Raw genomic sequence first — 24,219 nt, 5'->3', positions numbered from 1 at the left:
TAATGGCGCTATCTACCCATTTTCTACCAAAGAAGCATTTTTAATATATATATATATATACACACACATTTTTTAAAACCGGTTCACTTGTGTTTCTCGTGTCTCTGAAAGTCAGAAGCACACGAAGAACTGAGATGAAGTTATACGGTGGCTGATCAACTAGCCTACAGAGAACATATGGGATTGATTATATTATGTTAGGTATTAATCGGAAACCTTTTTTCTGTTTGCAAGTTTATAAGATTTATGTTAAAATGTCTAAAACATACTTAAATTTAAGATTATTAAATAAGATTATTAAATTTAAGATGGTGACGAGAACAAAAATAAGGGAAGGTAAATTATTAACTTGCTGTATTTTGTGTTAGGATTATAATATTTTTTAAAACTATTTTTGTTATAATGATATAGAATAATTTCTCTACCCTAAATTAAAAATATTATAATTTACGTTTTTAATTTGAAAACATAGATGCATTTTGTTTTTAAAAAATATATACAGTAAAATGAAATACATTTACTGAAATCAGTGGCCCTGTTGAGATTAATTAACATGCACACCTAGGTTACTTTAATTACATATAATTATATAATAACATAAAAAACTAAAAATAATAACCTAAAGTTTATTTTACTTGTCCATTTTAAAATAATTTGATTTTTGTATATTAAATTGTGAATGATAATGATGTAAGATTATGATTCTTCAATATACTAGTTTAAAAAACCAATTGATTGTTGTAAATTTGGAATAGAATAATGTAAGGTTGTAAATTAAAACGTGATAATAAAAAAGCATAATATAAAAATTAAGATCCATGTAAGATTTAGTTGGTTAATTTAATTATCCAGTATTGTATACTACATGTGCTTTAATTGATAAACAGTTATGTAATATCATATATTAAATACTATTTTGTTGAAATCAATATTTTTAATCAATATCGTAGAAAAAGTCGTGTAGTTTTTTTTTATTAAATTTCATAATTAACCTATATAAATAAAAAGGCATTTAAAAAAAATCAGACCAGATTTCCTTAAGTTTTATTTTAAGTTCAAGCTTTACATAGTTAGAAGAGAAAATCTCACTAAAATTTGATAACCGAGTAATACACATTTGATATCAGAGTTTCATTCATGGGCTGAAATTGTAATGCTTTAGAAACATTTATTTTCATCGGTAAAACAAGGCTCTCGTCTGGAATAAAAATCCCTGCTTTAATAGGAAAACAATAGACCTCACATTGATGAGACATCCCCACTTTAAAGGGGAAACAATATGCCTCAATAAATCCAAATTTTCTGATCAAAAGATGTTTGTTTAAAGCTAATATAAGCGTACAATCCACAAAAGAAGAAAAAAAAAAAGCCAAAATAAATCATTTTTAAGGGCACTAAGCATTTACAAGATTAGTATCAATAGCAGATTTCACGTTAGAGCCATGCTGTGATTTCTGTGTTCTCTTCTTCCTATATCTACATTTGACAGTCTCCTTCTGGCATCAAACAGAAATAAACAGCCAACTTACGCTTTTCCATCTTGAATCTCCTCAGTATAAGCACGTCCAGATTCAGACGAGGAAATGACACTCTTGCCTCTGCTATCTGATGACGATGTGCCCTCATCTACACTTCTGTCAGACCTTGTCTTCTGCAGAATCTCGAGCTGATTTTGCAGAATCTGTGGGGTGACGGGGGGATTTGTGTTACAACTATTAATTTCATCTTTCATTAAAATAATGAAAACATAATCTTTATTAAACAATTTAATTACATGGTGATCGAAACCATGCACTGACCACATTGATGCAATGCAAACTATCTACATGCATTCATTCGTTACTCTCAGTGCTTACAAGAACCTAATTCTGGTGAAACTTATTTTTAAAACAATAATATCAGTAAATGCCCCATTTTGGTGGAGCAGAATCTAGTATGCATGCGGGACAAGGACTATTCATTTGGTGCTCACACCATAACTGTCAAACGTGACCTTTCTTATTTAGGTAAACCCAAGATGACATACCACTTACTGTCCTGGTAAAGAGAAAAGAGAACACATCATACCTGAATCTGGCATTGAAGGAGTTTTCTATATGCTTCCAGATGGGAGCTTGGGATATTTGGATCATTTTCAAACCCCTTTCCATAATTGACAAGGGCTGCATTTGGTTGGGAGGGTAGAAGATGGAAGTATTGCATTGGAGGATAAGATTCATTTGTTGGTCCACCAGTGGTAAGAAACCAACTCTGTGTTTGTTCGCCGGAAGTCTGCCCTCCACTACTGTCTTTATTAGTAGATTCAGCCACCGGAGGATGGAGAGTGTACCCAGGAGAACTGTCAGTTTAAGAACAGGCCATATCAATTAAACATTTTTAGATTAGTTCAACATTATCAATTTTTAATGAGATCACAAAATTGGTACTTTGTCTTGTTAATCAGTCATCTTATAGCAAACGAACGAGGAACAATAATCAGTAAAAAATGTGATACAACAAACTTCATTGAGGACAATATGATTATTAAACAAATCAGATCCGGAAATACAATTTCTTATGCCAGTGAAGCACTATATTCAAACACATTTAGACAATAATTGTACATATCACACTTCTATATCAAAGCATAAACTCCATTTTAAGCGTCTCTATTTTAAAAAATCAGACCAATATTCAATTGGATTCACGCACAAACCAAACTATTAAGGGCGTGCTTGACTATCATTCTTGAAATAGTTTTGTTTTCAAGACTGTGGGTGACTATTTTTTATCCAATTATTTCGTAAACATGTTCTCCATGGTCTGTTTTTTAGAGCATAAAATTAAGAACTCATCTTAGTTATTTTCATTTTCTTGTTTTCTTCAAACTGATTTTCCCGAGTTCTCTGCTCTCACTTCAAACTAGTCACTTTGGGAATAACATGGAATTTTGAAAGAAGTCAGAATTCGTATTCCATACTCAAACCGTAGCTTTGTCAAAGCAGAACAAAGTGGTCCATGTCCCAGTCTCTCATTCAAAGAATAGCAACATAACAACCATTTTTCCCATTATTGGGGTCAATTAAATGATAAAAAGCGGCACCATTATCATGCCATGTCAAACTAAAAATTCAGAGCAGCCATTTAGGTCAATGCAAGGAATGGCTTACCCAAAAGATTTCAGGCTTTAAAACCCCGCATTCCTTCTAAGTGGAATTAATTCACCTTGCAACTTAATATACAATTTTTAGTATGGAGGAGAATACAATACATTGGTTAAATTCTTATGTTAAAAAACCAAAGAATTGAATTGGGGGAGATTTCGAAAATAAAGTTTAGAAATATATATCAACATACCAAACAAGTTTTGAAGATTATATTCAATATTTTGAGGCATCAGTGTTGGAAGCCTCGTCACCTACTGGGGAGCAACCAATAGGATAGTTTTTGAGTATTTTGTAAGATGTGAAATACAGAGTTAGAACTCACAATCCCAAAGAGGATAAATGGTGCAATAGATTTAGAAAGGGATGTCAAAGAGGAGTTGACGACTGAGGAATTTGTGGTTTTTCACCCCCAACGTATTGGTGTGGTTCAACAAAACTATTGAAGGCCATGGTTCTGCTAGGAGTAACACTCTCAATATTGGTTGAAATTAAGATTTGGGAGTCCCACATCTTATTTGATGAACCCCACCCATAACTTGATAGTTCCGAAAATTTTAGAGTTTTAGAGTGTTGCTAGAAACCCTCGTATTATTAATAACGAGTAAAATACACAGCACATATGACTTATTGCCTAATTGTCCAAGCAGAAATGCCATACCATGCAAAAGAATTTGCAGAAGGGTACACATAAGACTTCTCATATATGGAAGCAGCAGAAGCAGCAGCTTGGAGTCTGGCTCGATGTCTACTCAAATTATCCGTAGCCTCATTTTGAGCTGAGCTTTCACCGCCTGTCCCAGCTCCTGTTCAAGGTGAAAATAAACAACATTAAATAATAGACAAACACACATGCAGAGTCACAATGTTTACAATTACAGGTGTTACTATGCTTATTCAATTTTACAGATATTACATTCAAAATATTTTAAGAGAAAAAAAATATAAAGAATGCAATGATGATGAAAAAATTTACACTATCATCCAATCACAAACCACATGTACGATACATTTTTTGACTTTGATAATAACTACTTTAAAAGCCATACTAAATATGAGTTCTAATTGGTTGACAGTGTACATACCATGACACTAATTTTAAATGGTCTAAATTGTATTGGACTCAGGCAGGCAACATAACCACACAAAATTAAAAGAAAACAGGGTTTTAAAAGTTAACTATTATGAGTAAAACTATATAATAGGATCTTTAGGAGCTTCATACGAAACATTAATGAGGAAGTCTTCACAGGGTAATAAAAAAGAAATTACACATTGCAAAAGTAAACGGTAAAATTAAAATCATTGTAAAAACTATGTTGGAGGGTGCAGATAGAAAAAGTATGCTTCCGACTCTAGTTTTCCATTTTGGGTTCCAAACACACTGTACCTCTGGAAATAAGATCAGTTCATTTCTGACATCAAGTACATCACTAAAATGTTTAACAATAGTGAGTGATTACCTTGCCGTTGACCATCAGCCTGTGATCCTTGCGGCCCTACAGCTGCAGTTGTTCCATTTTCTGGTGGTACAACCAAGGCTCTGCAGGTGGGGCATGTATGCTGCCGCTCCAGCCATGATCGGAGACAATGAACATGAAAAAGATGTCCACATATAAGTTTCTTGGCTGTAGTCATCTCTTCACGACAGATAATGCAGGTTGCATCACTTCTGCACAGTCATTTAAATTATTATATTTAATATACACAAATACTAAATTAATAAAAGAGATGTCACCAGGTATAACTCACGCATTAAGCTCCTCAGGGGTTGCATCTGGAAATCGATCATTCATATTTGAAGTGATTTTACGATAACGTATGTAATCTGCAACACGGACTTTGAAGTTCCTAAACGTCTCATACAGCTCCCGTATAAGGTGCAAGGGAATACCATAGTTTCTAATAGATCAACTAAAAGTTAGTATAGAGAAAATATAACCAGTGAAAGTTAATTGGATAATCTAACCAAAATAGCATGACCAGGAAAAGCAAATAAATCAAATGTATACATGTTAATGAAACAGAAACTATTAGTATCATTGTCAATTATGATTGAATCTGTTTCTAAGTGCAGTCCAATGGCTAAATGCTCGTGCCAATGAGAGGCATACAAATACACAGACTGTAACTAATGACTTGTGCAGTGCATGCATATGAAGACAGCTACAAATAAATGTATAAAAGAGTTGATTGACCACTTACACAAAAATTACAAGAAAGAAGCACATATACATAGACAAGTGAAGCAAGTCCCTAATGAGTTCCAGGTAAAAAGTGAAGACTGGTTTCTTTTCCCATTGTCCCTCCATAAGCATGTCACTAACATAGAAAATATACTTTACAAAAATTGACACGGTGGTGGTTGCCAGTATCATGTACCTGAGATAGAAACAAATAATCTGTCAGATAAACACCCAAATTTTTAACATTTTAAAAGAATTATATATATGGCCTCTCACCAATCCTTAGTTATCTTTGTCAAACAAGAAATTTGATTATTAAAAATTAAACCAAAATGTGAACTTTCCTATATCAACATGGACTAAATGGATTTACGCACGACTGAAGCAAATCGAAGTCAAACAGAAAAAACTAAACAAACAACATTCTCAAATTCATGACTTATCTTATCAAACTAGAAGTTCAGCAGCAGTACTCGAAAAAGGAAGAAGAAAGCTTACTCGAAACAAAAGAATAGTGAAACTGAAGCCTGCCAGGTTTCTATCAGATGCTTCAAAGAACTATATAAGAAAAGGCTGTCTAAGAGAAGAAGGAACCCCATAAAAGATACAATTCGAACATGCGACAACATGGGCACCGAAGGAGTGGTCTCGATGTACTCGACTCTCTTCTGAGCCAACCAATGCAAAGCCTTAATCAACAACAATGCCGTGACCATCGCAAGAAATGTGACAGAGAAGTCTTGCCTAAAAATGGTGATTGCAAAGAGGATTTCCATGACTTCCCTCCACGATTGCTCGTTTAGCCTCTCAACCTCCGCCTCACGGAGGGAACCCAAGAAAATCTTCTTGGTTAATTGCCATAGAATACACATAAAGACCAAACCCATGTTGAGAAGAAGCACCAAGCTGATCTTGGAAGTTGAGAGATACACCATTGCCGGATAAAATTGACCCCTACTGTTAAATGCATGATATATAATAGCCAGAGTTGCAATGAAACTGAGACCAGCGTAAGTTTTCAGCTTCATGATTTCTTCTCTGCATAAAGCCAATGTAAAGATTGAATCAACATCTGAAAACCCAAGTTATCAATTGCCCACGTAATTAATTTAATCTGCCCTACATATAATGCATTTGGGATGAAACAGAACAATCAAACATGAAAGCTATAAGGATTGAGAAAGGGCATGTTGAAAATGAAACCCCAATCCAAGATAAGCCCTAACTTGGAATCAGATCAACGAAACTTTAAAGAAATTGGATGAAAAAACAAAAGAAAAAACGAAAATGGAATCGCAGAAGAAGAAAGAAGGTACCTGTTGGAATGGAAGGGTCTGAATTGGAAGGAAAAAACAATCGTTCTTCTAAGTTCTTCCTTTTCGTTCTTGCACAGAACTTCCAAGATTTTGTTTTAATATTAAATATTAAATAAAATTTAGAAGCAATGTTGAAACAAAATGATGTAACCGTATCCAATCATCTTTTGCCATCTGTCCTTCTTGAAGATTTTAATTTTTTGACTGCATCTAGTAGTTTTGTGTTTGCATTAGACAATTTTTTTTATTTTGAAATCATTATTTTTAATCTTTATAAAAAGTATAATTTAAATTTTAACTTCCATCATATTTTCAAATCTTAAAGTCAATAATTTAGACATTTAAAATAAAATAATAAAAATAAATAGCATAAATTTTAAGAACTAATCTTTTAAGACATTATACCTAACATAATAGGTATTGTTGGGATTAGAGATAAAAAATAATGATTTTTATGTTAAAACTAAAAAATATATTTATTTCACGTAAACTCAAAACACATTTAAATCAGCAATAGATCTTTCTTTTTAACATAAGCTCAAAATTTGTAAATAGACTACTTTTTTATTTTTTAAAATAAGATATTTCAATGACTTTGGAAAAGTTGTAGTTCGGGATTATATTTTTGAATGACTTTATTTAGCATTATACATACTTTTCTTTAAAGAAAACAACTTATTTTCATTTTAAACGAGAGAAAACACGCTACATACATACATGCACATATAATTATAAAAATAAATTTAAATAATTTTTACAATGTAACTTTTAATTTTAATTCTTTTTTATTATAAATAGTTTTTTTAATTTAACAGAATAGTTAAATTTTAGCAAGAAAAATAAATTCAAATAAAAGAATATTAATTTTAAAAAATCATTTAAAATGTAAAATAAATAAAATAATATTTTAATTCTAAAAAAAATTAAAGAATAATTATATTATAATGCGGATAAAAAATAAATAAATTATTTTAAAATAACTTTTGAACAAATTTACCAAACTAGAAAACTTATTTAATTACAATCAGTATTATATATAAGTAAAACAAGGTAACCTTGACTGAAAACAGATAAAAGTATGTTTATTTTTCTTGAACTTAAAACATTTTTAAATCCAATGTGTTTTTTTTTCTCAGACAAGCTAAAATCTTTTAAATAGTTTTTTTATACAAAATAAAATAATTCTATGGTTTTCAAAAATCTGAATTTATTTTTTTAATTACATGTTTAGTTTTATACATAATTTGTTTGGCTTAAAAACTAAATTTTATTTTAAATTCAAACAAATAATTCTAAATAATTTTTTTTATTAATTCACTGTATTAGAAAATCTAAATTGTAGGATGACATTGGACAAACAGATTGTTCCACTAGATGTCCTAACTTAAATTTTTAAAATTTGACAATATTAACACAACACATTGTGTTTTTCATATAAATAGCTTGTTTTTTTAGTGTTTTTTCTTTAATTCATCCAAAAATTACTTAGTCATTCCCTTTTTTTACTTATATTTTAGTCTGATCCAAAGTCAAATATATTTTCAACATACTTATACTTATAAATTATAAATATTATTTATTTTAAAAATAAACTAATAAATTAATTATTTTATTAATTTAATTAAATAAAAATATTACACGTATTTTACATGTTAAAATAGAAAAAGATTATAATATTTTCTTTTTATGTAAAATGCGAACCAGACAACAAACTTGCGGTTATACGTTATACAGATAAAAGAAATTAACCTTTATTTTTTATATTAATAAAATTATATAATATTAATTATTAAAAAGATTATATTTTCAAACATAACTAACATAATATCTTTCCTCTCAAATCAATTAATCTCTATTTCATTTTTTTAATATATATTTTTACACAAAGAATTTATTTTCATTCAACATTTTTTTCATCATCTCTACTAAACAATAATAATAATAAATATTTATTTTTCCTTCTATCTAGACTCTAGATTATTTATAGCTTCTCTTTCTTAACCGTGATTTATATGTTATTTGTATTTGGTGTTACCAAACGCAGCCTTAGCAATTGTCCAAAAGGAGGAAGAAGAGCGACATGGCGTCGGTGGTGAAGAATGTTCTGAAATCGATCAGAGAAAAGGGTTTCGGTACTTTCCTCAGAGAGCTTAAGGATGAAGGCTACCTGTTTGTTCCTTTCTCTTTCGATTTTAGTATTCCATAATTTCTCACTTCCAATTCTGATCATATGGTTCCATATTTCTGTTCTTCAACCGATTTTGTCCCCTTCTTATTAATTTGCGGCTGCCTTTCGATTTCTCTTTCTCTGGAAAATGTAATTTAGGAGATGAAATGAAACTGAGATTTGATTTAATAGCTTTTTGTTAATTTAGTGTTGCGGTTGTCAAAGGAACTTTGTAGTGCATTTATGTTTTACACTGTTTAGGGTTCCTTTGATTCCGTGAACAATGTAGATGCCTTTGTGGTGTGCTGATATTTTTTCCGTTATGATTTGAATTTTCAGGAGATGCCTTCCGGATGGAAATCTCTTGTAAGTCAATTGCTTTTCTTGATATCTTTTCATTTTTCATTCCAATTCCCACTCTCTATGAATGCCAAATTATGACTTCTCATTTGATGATTGGATGTCTTTCACTGTGTTTTGGGTCGCTGCCTTTCCTAATGCTTCATGAATATATAAAGTGTAGAAAGACATAGTAGAGTACTGGGTGCAATTGAAGGAGCATTTCCTATCATTCAGGGTGGACTATGAGAAGGACAAGCGTGTGTCAAAAAACATATACACATTAGCCTTGTATCTTCAAATGTCCCTCTTAGATATAGACGGTTTCACTCTAGGTCGAGTTGAGTGGGCTGTATTGTTCATTGCAATTAGATTTAGATTTATTTTAATTGTATGTGGCTTCTTGCAAAATGATGTATGTCCTCTTTGTATTGGAACTTTTCTCCATGAGATCTTAACTCCCTTCTGGTACTAATATTTCTCCTCTTCCAATCTAATTACGTTTTTAATTTTATGCAGGCAAACCAAGATCCACAATATTGGGGCAACGCTTGTTGGTGTTGATAAATTCGGTAACAAGTATTATGAGAAGCTTGGAGACACACAGTATGGTAAGTGTGTTTCTCATTCTACACGTATGTGTGGTTTATCCAGCAAATTACACTTGACTAAAAACAGCAAATATAACCTATCTACATGGAAATCTAGCATTAACATTCTCACTATTAACATATTTAACAGGAAATTGATAATGTGAAATGTTTTGGCTTTTCAAATGCTTTTGTTAGGCCTCTTATAATTTATAAGAGGAGAACTAGAAATTAGGTTCTGAATTAGGATTGAATTGTTCTAGCCGTTATTAAACAGTTAGCGGTTTTTTATTCTGTTGTAGCAGTTCTTTTCATGGGCAAGCATAACTGCCTCTAGGTGGTTATTGATCAGGGGAGAAAAATAGAGGATATGGGACAAAACGAGAGAGGAGGGAAGATAGAAGATGGTTAGGCAGGGAGAGGCCAAGCTCTCAACAAATCTTGGGGGGACCTCTCGTTTAATTTCACTACGTTCTAGTGTAGTTGGTAACTGAGTATCACTTTCGTTGAATAAAGTTCAGTTCATCTTTTTATACCAGTTGGTTTCTATCAGCTTCCTCACAACAGTTGCTTAAGGGTAGAATACTATGATATGAATGTATTTGCTTAAGGGTAAAAAGCTAAATCTAATTTTTCTTACTTTTATTTGTTTGAATGTATTTTCTGCACTGATGGTGAACGTTCAGTGTGCTTTTGACGTGTATAAATTTTATATTTATTGATTGATATGTTACTTATGAGCTATCTGTTATCATTGTTGATGCCAATTTTGTTAATGTCGTGTTATTTTAATCTTCTGACTCTTCGTATTTTTTTCTGTCTTTTAATTAATGATTTATTGTATGCTATGTTATTATATAAACTTGCAAGTGAGTTAAGATTCAAACTTTGATTTTCAGTAATGTGTTTGGATAGGAAATTTTAAGAAGGGAATGCAGATTTAAGGGGGCAATTAAGTTTTTTACCCCGAAGTCCTCATTTGGTTTGGGTATTTAATTTTAAGGTTTTAGCAAAGTTTTTCATTCTTTAAAATGAGGAATTTGAAATTTTAGGTTATGACTATAGATGGAATGCTGATCACCAAAAAAAAAAAGTCGATAGATGGAATTTTAAAATTCCTTAGATCTCTGTCTCTATTCTGTTATGAAGTACCTAGTGCTAGCTTGTAATCCGTTTCTGCTTCTGTAAATAAAACACTTATTTTCGAGAGAAATTATCAGCCTTCTGCATTCTTGTTTATCCTTTCTACAATCACTTTCAGTTGTCAACGTTCCGCTGGTTTTTCTTCATCCTTGCATTTGATATCTTTCGGAGCCTCTTTCAAACCATCTTTCTGTAATTATTTTCATCCAATAGATTGTTTTTTCTGGATTTGGGTGAAGTGGATGGATGATTCAAGGGCAATGTCCGTAAGTTTCGGTAAAAGTCAGCTATATCTTGCAGCACTAGGGGATTATTGCCTTTTAAATTTGGAAATGCTTTCTTTTACCCACATTTTAAATTATTCTAAATTTGGAAATTCTTTATCCAAACATGAGGTAAAATCCATGTTTGACATAATATCGAATTTGTTGATGTCATGATTTTTCCTACTATTTGGCAGGAAGACACAGGTGGGTTGAATATGCAGAGAAAAGTAGGTATAATGCCTCCCAGGTTCCGCCTGAATGGCATGGCTGGCTCCACTTCATAACTGATCACACAGGAGATGAGGTAATTCTTTTCTTTTCCTATTTCCTTGTTTTGTGAATGCCACATGGTGCGAAAATCTGAGGCCCCATGAAAATTGTTGAGGTAGTGATAATAATAAAAATAATAATAATAATTGTTGCAGCTTCTTCTACTGAAACCGAAAAGGTATGGTGTTGAACACAAAGAAAATTTGTCTGGAGAAGGTGAACAGTATATCTATCATTCGAAGGGACATGCCCTTAATCCAGGGCAGAGAGACTGGACCAGGTACCAACCATGGGAGTCCAAGGCCTGAACCGTCAATATGGGGCAGCTCAGTTGCAGATGTCCTGGATGTTTGTTTTTTTAATTCTCAAGAATTTTTTTTGCCTTAAGTTAATGAGGTGGAAAGCTGCTTTTTCCTTTTTTAACAATTAACAATAAAACGAATTATTAGTGTTGAAAACAGACAAAGTCGCATTGAACTTCAAAATCTTTTAGTATAATGTATGCGATCGTGTTAAAAAAGGATATGCTCTTATTTGCAACGATATTTTGCCTAGTCTATTATTTGTACGTGTATTATTTTAATTAACCTGTCTGATCCAGAGATTGTAGTTACTTGTTCTTTATCTGAAGGATAATTATCGGCTAATTTATCTCAGTAAAATTATATTTTCAAAATATTTGATCTATCACGTATATACATCATAATATTGTGGGTCAAGTGATTAAATATTTCATTATTTAGAGTTATGTAGTCTTATATTCTGGTGCATCTTGGCTCCGAGTCCAAGGACTTCTATGCACAAACAACTCGTCACTTGTCATATTCTGTATTGTCTTATTTTTACGCTTTCGTATAATTATGTTTTCTTAAATATATATTGATTTCTATTTTTTACTATAAAAATCCACTTCAAAATTAAAAGAGTATAAAGAAATGCGATATAAAATTAAAAATGCAGTAATTTTTAATTAAATTTTTATAATAATTGAAACGTACTCTACTGATGATGAAATTAAATGTAACTCATTTAAATTATTAATTTAAAATATGTGAAGAAATAAGCTTAATATATTTTAAGCTAACAAATAAGAATGATTTTTAATGATATATACACCAATATTTAATATATTAAATTAACTTAACCTGAATGGGGAAGACACTTAACAATCGTTTTTTAAGGGTCCCCATAAATATTGCTCTTCAATGTTAAACTGGTGACGCACAAAATGCTTAATAGACATTGCAAATATGTGTCGCTTCATTTGATATTACTGTGTACATATAAAGTATTGGAATCTTTGCATTTAACAATAAAAGAAGGAAAAAACGTATTAATATCAAAGAAAATTTATATTTAACAATAAATTAAAGAAAAACGTATTAATATTAAAGAAATTTTACTGTGTTAAATTGTATTTGTTATTGGATAGGTAACTGATTACCACGCAAGAGACTTCACTCTCTGTCTCCCCTCCTTTATTTCTTCAAAACAAGCCGCCAAAATAAGATGTCAGAAGGCCAAATTTAACAAATTGCTTGGATATTATTTGAATGGTGCTAAATGACAATTTAACACAAAAAGTTAACAAATAGAAGTTAAGAGATAAATTGTCAAACCTTCACTCTGTCATTTTTCATTCTACGATCACTGTTCAATTCACCACTTCTCAGGTTAATAAATTGTAATTAGTGAATGATCGTTATACACACAAATTATGTTATATCGCACCAAATTGAATGCAGTAGACTGAATAATATATATCTGTCATCCCAATGAATGACGACTTAGTTGTTTCTGTAACTACTATACTGTATCAATTCTTAGAGTTACCGGCAAAACATAACAAAATTTAGCTGTTAGGAGTTCGCTAAAAAAATAGGCATCCAAGTGTATTCACCAGCAGCAATAAAATCAGCGTAACGAATATGCAACTGATACATTAATATTATGATTTTGCGTTTAAAAAGATACACCTTGAAATACAACTTAAGAGATTGTCTTCAATCTTCGCATACTTCGTCATTATCTCCTATACATGCCTGAATGTTGAAGTGTTCTACAATACTCTAATATGGTTGGGGAGTTCGTTACCTGTTCCCAGATCTTGGCAGAGTTCTTTAACCATTCCCGCTCTGAGACTGATCTCGTGAAAGATGGTGACTTCATGGATAAAATCTGACATGAGAAAACATATCACGTCTCTTAAATTTTGTTTATTATTAAAACTAAAGGGTCTACAAGAAAGGAAGAAATATAACAGCATCAACTAGCAAAGTAAAGAAACTTGACAAATCCTGTACTGTAGTACTTTTAAGAGAGAGAGAGAGAGAGAGAGAGAGAGAGAGAGAGAGAGAACCTGATCACGCAATTTCCATAGGGCAGAAACGTAACTTTCATGTTGAGCTCTTGGATTTTCATCTTTCTTCTTTAGAGGGATCGCATACAACTTTATTAAGTTAGATTCCATTTGGCTGCCACGAACTGTAGAAGATAAAGCATGCTCTTCAGGTTTGTTTCCAATGTGTTGTCTCACAAAAGAAGATGGTCTGAAATATTGCATGAGTGCCTTTTTCAACTGCACAAAATTATTAGGAGTAAAGTCTTGATCCTGCAACCTATAAAAATAAAAAATAAAAGACCGATGAGTGCTTCACTATCAGCAAACTGTTCCAACAAAGGAAAGGAAGTGGATACAAGAAATAACTGTGACAAACGCACCCTAAAATTACATTTTTGTAGATGGAGAATATATTTAAGTCAGTCAAATTTTCTTATATTTTCAAACAGTCAATGAGACACATGCAGTAGGAGACACAGAGCTTGACTTTAAAGGATACTTGAAGAAATGTAAAGAGAAAAAAAAATAAAACTCTAGCCAAGATGAAATATGTCAAACAAGTCAACCATTCATTAATTCTCATTCACCAGTTCCCTCTAGGTCAAGGCTTGGCTTGTCTTTTTCAGGAACCCTCCTTTGTTTATCATGATTTTAGACTTCATTATTGTGGCTGCATACAGTAACTATAAGATTCATTATGCTAATAATTTCCTGCCAATATGTTGATGCAGAATGATGTTTCTTACTTCGTGTGTACAAACACAGGGGTGGCCACGTATTCTTCATGTTCAAGATGTCTATCTTTCTCAAGCACTGAACTAGAGCTTTGCGATAGGGATGATGCCATCAAGGACGGGTCTGAAATGCCATGCTTCAACAAATCAATCTACACTATTCAAATACAGCATGTCAGTTTTCAATATATCAGTAGTCTTTAGAGTGTAAATTACCAAAACTATAAAGTGTCTGCACATGATGTTCAAAGACTTTCAAATAAAAATAAACAAGGATGCCTAAAACAAATTTGTTATCAATCAGCAACATCACGTACTTTCCCTTAAAATTGACTGTAATCTTAAATCTACAAAAACACAAATCTGACTAGAGATTAATCAAGTCACATGTTTGAAAAGCATAAAAAAATTGAGAGTTATAGTCATTTTGTTAGCAGCAGCAAATAATAGCCAATTGCTTCCACAACACAAAATACTTACAACACACTATGCGATTGCAACTATTCACCAAAATGATCATTTTATACATAATGGATGGTATAAAGCAACTTGATTTTATATAGTGTAGGCCAGACAGTGAATATTTTCGTGTAAGTAACAATAATGGATGGAATCAACAGGCACTACTGTGTTTCAAATGACTACTTAATTTGCATAAACACAAAAAAGGTTATTGAGTTATTGAACGGGACATGAAGCATCTACAAATACAACACACATACCGTCAACATCAATTGCCACATGCTATCATCACGAACTCCCTCTGACACCACCAGCACAATATGACATATGGATGCTAGAAGAACAGCAAGCTAAAAAGATTCCTTGCAGCAACCCAACAAACATAAGAAGATATAGGAACGGTTCAAGGAAACACCAACCACTATTAAGCTAGGAATAAATAGTATTTCTCCTGAGAATGTATTCTCTAATTGGAAGCTACTCTTACCTGAATACCCATAAGTTCATGAGCCAATTCAGCCGGCATGGTTTCTCCACCTAGCACTGAAATTGTTGAAGAGCCATCTGGTCTCATCATCTCAGCTAAAACAGAAGCACTGAATACAGGCTACAGGTGAAAAAAAAGAAGAAAAAAAAAACTCAATGCCACAAAAATTAAGGGGAAAAAGGGGAACAGTGAAAGCAATAGAAGAGAAACAAAGCCATAAATGAAAAATGAAGCACACCAATGAATGAGTACAATAAAACATAAAAAAAGGAAACAAAATTGAAGATATTATAGGCAGTAGTACCTGGGTATCGAGAAGAATAATGCGTTCAGTTGAAATCCTTGGTTCAACGCCCGTGGAACAATGCCTTGCCATAGCTCTAGTTTCTTCAGACTGTAAGGCAAAAGGTGGTAGCATCCCTGCAGGCTTATAGATCAAAAGTTAAAGAAACTAAGCTTTCTGTTCATTGTAAAATGAAGTTAATGTATTAGTTAAAATCATTTATGCCCTCAACTTTTGTCCATTGTAGAAATTCTTCCATATTAACTTCTCCTAAACTAAGGTCTATATGCTGTTTCAACTTACAGAAGAAGTTTTAAGTAATTTACTATCTCATTTTCTTCATTTACGAGTGCTTATGAAAATCATCCAAAGAGGACATAAATTACATAGTGCGAATAAACTGACCAGGGGAACTTGAATCAAAACCATAAAGTTCATTCATAATAGTGGACTTTCCCACTCCAGGTGGCCCAATCACTCCAATCACAGTAAAGTCCGTATTCTCAGTCAAAAACTGCAACATTTTCAAAATACAATGGTAATCACGGTCAGTCTACTTCAGGCGCCCATAAACGTCTAACCTAATTGTAAACATTTGGCGGTAAAAAGAAAAACAGAGAGGTAAAGAGAGATTTAGGTTAGTACTGGGAGAAAGCGATCGATATGGAAATCCCAGGAATCGGAGAGAAGGTTGAGGGACGCGACGGAAGGGAGACGAGAACGGTGCTGAACGGAATCGTCATCGCCGGCGCCTCCACGGCCGAATTTACCGGCAACGGGAGCTCCGGTGACGATTCCCGGCTTTGCTAGAAGGATTTTTGGAGAAGGAAAAGGTTCAGAACCCGCCATTGTTTGGTTTGGGCGAGTGAGCGTGAAATTCGAAATTGAGTCATGTTATCGAATAATAATGGGCTCTTTTGCAAACTTCTCTACACATTTTTTTACGAGTTTTTGACAAAAATATTTTTATATGAAAATAATTTATTTTTTTGTATCTTCATGAGAATTTATCGAGATAAATAATAAATCTTAGTTTTCATCTGTATGACTTATCTGAATATATATATATTCAACTAAAACTTATTTTTGGATACCTGTCTATGAATCTTTTTTTCCAAATTTCTGACTCTACAACTCTGATTCATTAATTCGTTACGCATGAACATAAAAACAAAATAATATTTTTTTATATTCTATTTATAAAACTAAATAACGCAACTGATATATATTGTTAAGTTGAGTAAAATTAGACATAGCCCTCAAATAAAATTTTTGACCTATAGAAAATAATGATCATCAATTAAAATATTAAATGTCATTTTCCAACGTATTTTGAAATTTATTAAAAAAAATTCAAAAGTTTTAATGGATTTCAAAATTTGTTTAAAATACTTTTCGAAAACTTTAATAAATTTTGAAATTTGTTGACTAATCAAATTTCGAAATCTTTAACAAATTTCAAAATTTATCAAAACTTTCAAGGAATTTTAAAATTTATTAAAGCATTGTTTAAAATTAACTGATAAGCATAATTGCTAGATTAGTTATCCTCCAGCGTCATACCCAATCTTAGAGACTGATTCTCCGCTTATCCAAGAACAAATAACACAATATAAAAGAAATCGATGAGCTAGAACGTTGATTACAAATTAACGATACGTTTTTCATAGATAAATTGTACATTATTACATACAAAATTGAAAAGAGGCCCTGCTGGACAATGGTAGCAGAGGACGGTTAAATGAATAATTTCACAAATTTTGAGCAAGTAAAAGAATTTCGCACTACCTATTCTGAAAATAAAATGAGATAAAAGTGATTTACTTTCATTCTGTCCCTAATAGAGACTTTTATACTGAGACCATTTTAGAGAGTCATCCTCACTGTCATCATATTCCTCTGGACTCTGAACTGCCGCAGAAACTTCCTGTTCTTTAACATCCACATCATGCTTAATTGTTGCAGCCTCCACAACCTCTTCCTTCATTTAAGATAAAACAATTTGTGGAAATCAGCAGGGCCAATTAGGAAATATCAGAGCATGGACCTTATGAATAGAGAAGAAATAGCTTTAACCCTCACAGAAACTTATTTAGGAAATGAAAGCCAGAACCAAGTAAAAATGTTAAGTTTTATCAATGGACTTGCTACGTTCCACCTTCCTCAGGAAAACATGCGGTTAAGAATATTTCACCGATAAATTCGCCACTGAAATCATAAACTATGTGCACCAAAAACGGTGATATCAGAGTATAAATTGGAGAGGCAAAAATTGCATACATTAGTTCCTGTTGCCAGGTCCATAACCTCCTCTGCCTTGGTGGAAGATTGTTGCAATCGTTCAATCAACAAATTATAATGAGAATGATCTACAAGAAAGAGTATTGAATAGCGTTAAGGCTAACCATTCTAAAATTATATTTGTCATGACAAGTTATAGAAATAATCTTGAGGATCGTTACTAGACTGCTTCAACAATAAACACAATTAATCTATCAGAGAACAGCGCAGAACAATAGCAATTAAACAGTAAAACCTTTTGCACGGTTATGTATAGCGTCTCTTAACCGTAAATAATGCTCCCGCTCTTCCTTCTTGTATTTCAACTTAATTTGACGGCGGGTTTTATCAGGGAAAAGCTGTTGTATCATAGAAAAATCTGTACCCAACTCCCTAATAGCCTATGTCAAAATAATGAAAAAGAATTAGGTAATTTACTGTATTGTTTAAGAGACATAATAATGTCAGACATCTTGTGCGAATTACAGAAATACCTCATAAAACAGTTCGGTATCTTGTTTTGACCATTTCCCCCTAGGTGTCTTTTCCATGAAAGTATGGTAATTGTATAGAACGGGAGTTGAATCAATCCTTTCATTGTCTTGATCATCATATGGGTCTCCACCATCTTCTGAACCTGAGAACTCCTGTTCATTATATGCACCAGCCCCATGAAGAGAATCTCCACCACTGCACATAAATATTATGCAAAACAAAATTTATTTACTAGTCCTTATGTGACTCCGGAGACAATAATAAAAACAGTGGTCTATCAGAATCTCCATCCACTGGAGATAAGTATTTTGCAAGCTGAAATTCATTTACTAGTCCACAAGGCATCAAGAGAAAATAATAAGTAACATCGGCCAGAGGATAATATGCAGTGCATTTTTATACAATGTTTGACTTTTCCCTTTTGTTCTCAAATACTGAATGTCAACCAAAACAATTAAGTACTTTGATGAATACCATTACACAAAAAATGTAAAGTATCTCCCCCTTATTTCCTCAACCTCCAGCTCATCCTCCCATCATCATGGACTAATGGAAAAAGGTCCACAATTAAGTACTTTGATGAATACCATTACACAAAAAATGTAAAGTATCTCCCCCCTTATTTCCTCAACCTCCAGCTCATCCTCCCATCATCATGGACTAATGGAAAAAGGTCCACAATCACTTCTACCTCCATGACTCTTGGCCCAACAGTAGCCAACACAAGTAACAATAGAAATCAAGCAGTTTACTGACAGAATGACAATTCATTCATTCAACCCATTAGGACAAAATGGCAAAGCAATTCATATAATCATTGAAAGAGAGAAGATATAATTCAAGCTACATTATGGATTTTGTGCAGGGCACTCACATGCCTCTAAGGTAAAAAAGGAACATAAAATACCTTTATTGAACAAGTTTCTCAACTTTTTCGAATATCCCATTTCTCAAAAGAATAATAGTATGTAAGAATTAGAGAGACGTTGCAGTAAATAGGATGCTTGGATCAGTTTATTTTTCAAAATAAGTTTATTTAACAATATAATTATACTATACTATTTTCAAGTAAAGATAAATATTGACCAGAAAATTAAATAAAATGCAAACTCTTACTAGAGGTGAGTACCTTTGATTGGAGGGAGACATATTTGAAGTCATCGCATCTTTTTTCTAAATAGGAAAATAAACGGAACAGTTGGTGAAAATTCAAGTCACGGGGCCATACTAACAACTATGAAACTAACAATTGTAAGAAGTTGAAATAGAATAAAGTATACACACCGCTTGCCGCTCCCTGTGTTCTGCAAGTAAAATAATATCTTTTATAGGCAATGTTCGAGGATCAAGTTCATCCTCAGGAATTTCCAGCAGAGCCTTGTCCACTATGAAAGAGAAAAAACTTCAACACAAGTATATCCCCAAGGATGAAACTTAAAAACAAACAATATAGTGATTTCTACCACATCTTTTCTTTCGTCGGGTTGAATGAGAGAACTTTTTTGGAGGTTCCTTAGTTTTTTGTAGATCATCATCAGCCTTCTTACGCCTTCGAGACGTTTTTCCACTTTTGGCCACAGATTTCTTCTGTGAACTCTTTGATCCTCTCTTCTTCTTGGATGAATGATCAACTTCATAGTCATCATCATTTTCTTGAAGTTCATGTTCATTAGAATGATAAGGAGGATCAATGTCATTATCATCTTCAACATCCTCATTCAATGAGCTGTTTCCAGGTTTACATGCTGCTAGTTTTCTCCGCTGCCTTGAGGTTTTACCACCATTATCCTCCTCACCAGAAATAGAAGATCTTTTGATCTTCCTCAGAGAACATGAGTCTGAGCCATCCCTTTTCCTTTGATTAGCAACCTGACAAGTATGATACAAAAATTAGAAAAATAAAAAGTATATATAATTAGATTTACAACTTAGAAAAATGAAAAAAGAAAAGGAGAGAGAAGTCAAAGTAAACAATATTTACTTCTTTTTCCCTTGAATCATTTGCATGCAAAAAATCAGCCAATGTGGAACTGTCAGCAGCATTTGTCAAGTCTTCATGCACTGGAATTCCATAAGTTGGATCTTCACTAGATTTCATGGATTGATAATCAAAACCATCATCTCTTGGATAGGCGGGATTCAGGTCCTCAATTTCCTGATACCAATAACAATAATCAAGATTATTAAATAAGAAAGTCAATTAAGTATTTCACACAAACAGACAATTGTCATATGCCTGTAATCACATAATCTTCACCTCTGTTTCCGACATTCTATTCTTAGTGTGAGTGTCACTCTCATTGATATCAGTAGCTTCATTGAAGGTTACTGGATCTTGCGGTGTAAGATATTCAGGACATCCTTGAACTTGGGTATTATCACATTCCGTAAAGGAGTTAATAGAACTACAAACAGGTGTGACAAAATTTTCCTCTGCACCCTTCTCATTGAAAGAATGAAGAGCCGGTTTTCCTACACAAGTTTTACAATCACCACTGAATAAACCCATTGTCACATACTTACAAGTTATAGTTGGCTGGAAGCCAGTTAACCAAAACATTGAGATATAAAGGCAACAATACAAGTGATGCTCTTGAAAGTTCTAGTGAAGAAGAATAACGAGAGAGTTGACGAAATTTGGTAAATGAAAAGGAATATAGTGACTCACCTGTATCAGTAGTAGCTTGGGTGAGAAAGTCATCAAGGGATTCCAACCCAGAAAAAATGTCTGCAGCCTTCATGTACAAAATCTATAACGTTTAGCAATTTAATGAAATAGAAAAGCAACAGATATTAATTCTTTCATTACCTCTCCAGATGATTTACCAAAGGTAGAAGGCCAATCTCTAGTACCATTATGAACTGCGTCCCCTGAAAGCATAGCATTTAGGGAATCCAATTGGGAAGGAATTGCTGCTGCCAAGCTCTTACTGTCTTCAGATATTGAAACATTTGAGCTTGTGTTACCAAACTTATCGGGCATATAAGTCTTCCTAAGAATCTCTGACGTTGGCAAAGGTAAACTGGTTGATTGGTTTAGTACACTAGTAGACTGAAAAGATTGAAAGTCCGTTGAGTATGAAGTAGGCAACTCAACAGATTTTTCCATCATAACATCAGATGAAGCAGAAGCCGGCATATTGCCTACTCTAGGTCGTGGCTTGATCTTGGGTTTAAATTTATGAACTACAATAAAAATAATACAGATAGCTCATCTTTTCTGTGATAGGAAAGCATATTCACCTATTTACAAAATCATCAATATCACTAACCATTCCTAGCAGGAAGATCAGGGAGGATGTCACTGAAAGGATCCAATTCAATCTCTGCAGATACTACCTGAAAAGTATCTCCATAAGTTGATCACACCCATCTTAAGCACTGGAATTAAACAGAAAAAAGACCAAAAATTAAAAAAAAAAAAAAAATCTACCTCTGGTTCTTTCCCAATGTTTGACTTTGAATCAACTGTCTGAGTTATTGCAACTTTATTAGCTGAAACACTTTCGAAGCCCAAATCCGTGCCTAATTGCAATGAGTTGTCAATAAGTTCCAAATATTTGTTGATATCAAGAAATGAACCTTCCCAATTTTTAGGGGGTTCCTTCATCCTATCTATGGCTGAGCAACTTGAAAATGGAGCAGCCAAAATATTCAATTTATTTTCTACAACATTAGCAGGGTGAAAGGGTTGTGTTGTGCCTAAACCACACGATAGACAGAAGATGAATCATACCAAATTTAATTCTAGCGATGACTCACACTGACATATACAGGTCTGAGATGAAGAAAAGTGGTTTCACACAGACAATCAATGTAAACACATAACTTACCATTGTTGAGGTTGGTTTCAGAAACGAAGTTAGTGACTGAGTCCCCGTCAAAATCTGTTGGACCAGCCTAAAATTGAAAAAGAATTTAAAGAAAATGAGGTTAGATATAACAGATAATATTGAATCAATAAAATCATCAATACAAATGACGTTTACCTCACATACTGATTCTAAGAAGTTTGTAGAATTCTGACCAGCACCAATATCAGATGCTGTGATTGTGGAACCGTCCACCAAGGCTGCACTATCTCCCTCCACACTAACTTGTTCAGGATTTCCACTTTCAGAATTTGGAAATTGTACCTGCGTATGATGAATGAATCCCACATATTCTTTCGCTGGCACATTTAGCGTGGAAGGACCTACATTTTGACATTCATTCCCAGCATCTTTAGATGAGGTGGCATGTTCCGACGAAGGTACTTCCTTTCGTGGCCGCTGTTTCGCTTTGGCCTTCGGAGCAAACTTGGCACCCGGCCGAACTACAAAAGAAAATAACAGCCACTTGACATAAGCACGGGAATTAAAAAGATAAAAAAGAGAAAGAAAAAAGAAAGCTTTCCCAGAATCAATGCAGTGAAGCACTTACTGCGTGCAACAGGAGCCTCAGGTAGAAGATCATCAAAAGGATCCATGAGGCAATGAATCAGGTCGAGTGCAGAAGCATAGGCACCCTAGAATGCAACAAACCCAAATCTTGAACCAAATAAGAAATTTCCTGAAAGCAGAAGATTAAGAATTTAGATTATGTTACCGAATTGCAATTCATAACATTACTCAAGAATTAAACTTGGGTGACCAACAATATATAGTTCACAATTTACATCAATGTAATATTGCGCTTTAATCGCATACAACGGAATCTTTTCGATGAAAGTTGGACCTATCTATCTCTATATAATCTATCCATGATACAACAAACTTGGTAGAGAGAAAGAAGAGTATGAGAAGACAAGAAGAAAAGAAGAAACAACAATACGGTTTGAGAAAACAGTTTGATATATTTATGTGCGTATCCAAGACTGCATTTTTTAACTATCAACTCGTGTATACCAGTGGACGATCACGTCCGGGAATTGGGCCACACCCCATTCAGGCCCAATAAGATTACAGTGCGTTCGAAGTAAAACGACGCCGTAGGAACTGTTTAAATATTAAAAACCATAACATTTATATAAAATACAAAACCCGTTAATTAAAGTCTAAAAAACATAAACTTAAAAATTAAAAGAGAAAAAAAAAATTTAACTTGAAAATAAAAACAATAAAGTTATCGTCTTTGTTTTCCAAAAAAAAAAGAAACTTTTGACAATTTTTAAAAATATCAATAATTAAAAAAATCAAAATCTTAAATCAAAACTTAAATAAATTATTATTACTAGAATAAATACTTATACTCAAAGATTTCCAAGATCAGTTCATAAACTGTAATAAGCACATTCATTTTCCCTCCATGCTCTGCATTCAACTCAAACTAAACTCTTTTCATAACAGTGCCACTCCACAAATTAATCATGTTGTTTTGCCAAATAAAGCATACATGAAAGATTTCGTTACACCGTTCATTCAAAGATCAGAAATCAACCATTGATAATAGTATTCTCGAAGGAAAAATCGAGTGAAAAAACCAGAAATCAACTATAAAATACGTTACCGGAGGTGTTCATTTTGAATAATGGGTTTCGGCGCTGCCGGCGACGGTGCTCTCGTCTCTCTGCGGTGGCAGCACCTTCTCTTAGGGCAAGCGTTGAGAGTCAGAAAACAAATCTTAAGTCTCTTTTCGCTTAGGCTTTGGATTCAATAAAAAAATATATTTATTGGCTATTTAAAAAATTCCCGTGGATTTTTTTTTTATAATGGACCGGTTTACTGAACCGGACCGGT

General features: G+C 33.0%; 4 protein-coding genes across 6 annotated transcripts; 1 reads left to right on the top strand and 3 right to left on the bottom strand.

Annotated features, from left to right (window-relative positions):
* Nucleotides 1-1,199: 1,199 nt before the first annotated feature.
* LOC124820775 (ERAD-associated E3 ubiquitin-protein ligase HRD1B) lies at nt 1,200-6,732 on the bottom strand. The gene is made up of 8 exons (XM_047292537.2): nt 6,646-6,732; nt 5,828-6,367; nt 5,349-5,525; nt 4,896-5,045; nt 4,607-4,815; nt 3,805-3,949; nt 2,068-2,338; nt 1,200-1,681 (listed from the first exon to the last, which is right to left on the bottom strand). The coding sequence occupies exons 2-8, from the start codon at nt 6,355-6,357 to the stop codon at nt 1,526-1,528; spliced, it is 1,638 nt and encodes a 545-aa protein (XP_047148493.2). The 5' UTR covers nt 6,358-6,367; nt 6,646-6,732; the 3' UTR covers nt 1,200-1,525.
* A 1,922-nt stretch (nt 6,733-8,654) lies between these two features.
* On the top strand, nt 8,655-11,963 carry LOC124820779 (NADH:ubiquinone oxidoreductase, 17.2kDa subunit). The gene is made up of 5 exons (XM_047292540.2): nt 8,655-8,814; nt 9,152-9,178; nt 9,671-9,762; nt 11,345-11,454; nt 11,576-11,963. Exons 1-5 carry the CDS (start codon nt 8,726-8,728, stop codon nt 11,726-11,728), a joined length of 471 nt encoding a protein of 156 aa, XP_047148496.2. The 5' UTR covers nt 8,655-8,725; the 3' UTR covers nt 11,729-11,963.
* Nucleotides 11,964-13,329: 1,366 nt separating this feature from the next.
* LOC148191866 (uncharacterized) lies at nt 13,330-16,624 on the bottom strand. The gene is made up of 8 exons (XM_088100222.1): nt 16,373-16,624; nt 16,133-16,241; nt 15,749-15,864; nt 15,445-15,564; nt 15,218-15,307; nt 14,508-14,647; nt 13,780-14,038; nt 13,330-13,598 (listed from the first exon to the last, which is right to left on the bottom strand). Exons 1-8 carry the CDS (start codon nt 16,574-16,576, stop codon nt 13,446-13,448), a joined length of 1,191 nt encoding a protein of 396 aa, XP_087956348.1. The 5' UTR covers nt 16,577-16,624; the 3' UTR covers nt 13,330-13,445.
* Nucleotides 16,625-17,369: 745 nt separating this feature from the next.
* On the bottom strand, nt 17,370-24,121 carry LOC124820479 (Homeodomain-like superfamily protein). Of its 3 annotated transcripts, none has more exons than XM_088100137.1 (17): nt 23,990-24,121; nt 22,925-23,053; nt 22,492-22,817; nt 22,336-22,402; nt 21,936-22,027; nt 21,775-21,841; nt 21,312-21,688; nt 21,171-21,237; nt 20,760-20,974; nt 20,484-20,657; nt 19,966-20,371; nt 19,787-19,887; nt 19,632-19,675; nt 18,502-18,697; nt 18,264-18,408; nt 18,008-18,096; nt 17,370-17,708 (listed from the first exon to the last, which is right to left on the bottom strand). In XM_088100137.1, the coding sequence occupies exons 2-17, from the start codon at nt 22,968-22,970 to the stop codon at nt 17,565-17,567; spliced, it is 2,556 nt and encodes an 851-aa protein (XP_087956263.1). In that variant the 5' UTR covers nt 22,971-23,053; nt 23,990-24,121; the 3' UTR covers nt 17,370-17,564. The 3 variants fall into 3 exon arrangements, with proteins under 3 accessions (XP_087956263.1, XP_087956264.1, XP_087956262.1); XM_088100138.1 differs by lacking the exon at nt 23,990-24,121 and adding an exon at nt 23,160-23,325 and having other exon boundaries at nt 22,501-22,817; XM_088100136.1 differs by lacking the exon at nt 23,990-24,121 and adding an exon at nt 23,160-23,324.
* Between the last annotated feature and the right edge of the window lie 98 nt (nt 24,122-24,219).

This window comes from Vigna umbellata, chromosome 10 (assembly GCF_029865625.1).
Source record: "Vigna umbellata cultivar VRB3 chromosome 10, Vumbellata_1.0, whole genome shotgun sequence".
Classification (NCBI taxonomy): domain Eukaryota; kingdom Viridiplantae; phylum Streptophyta; class Magnoliopsida; order Fabales; family Fabaceae; genus Vigna; species Vigna umbellata.
The sequence above is the reverse complement of the archived record's forward strand: the minus strand, read 5'-3'. Positions and strand labels throughout refer to the sequence as shown.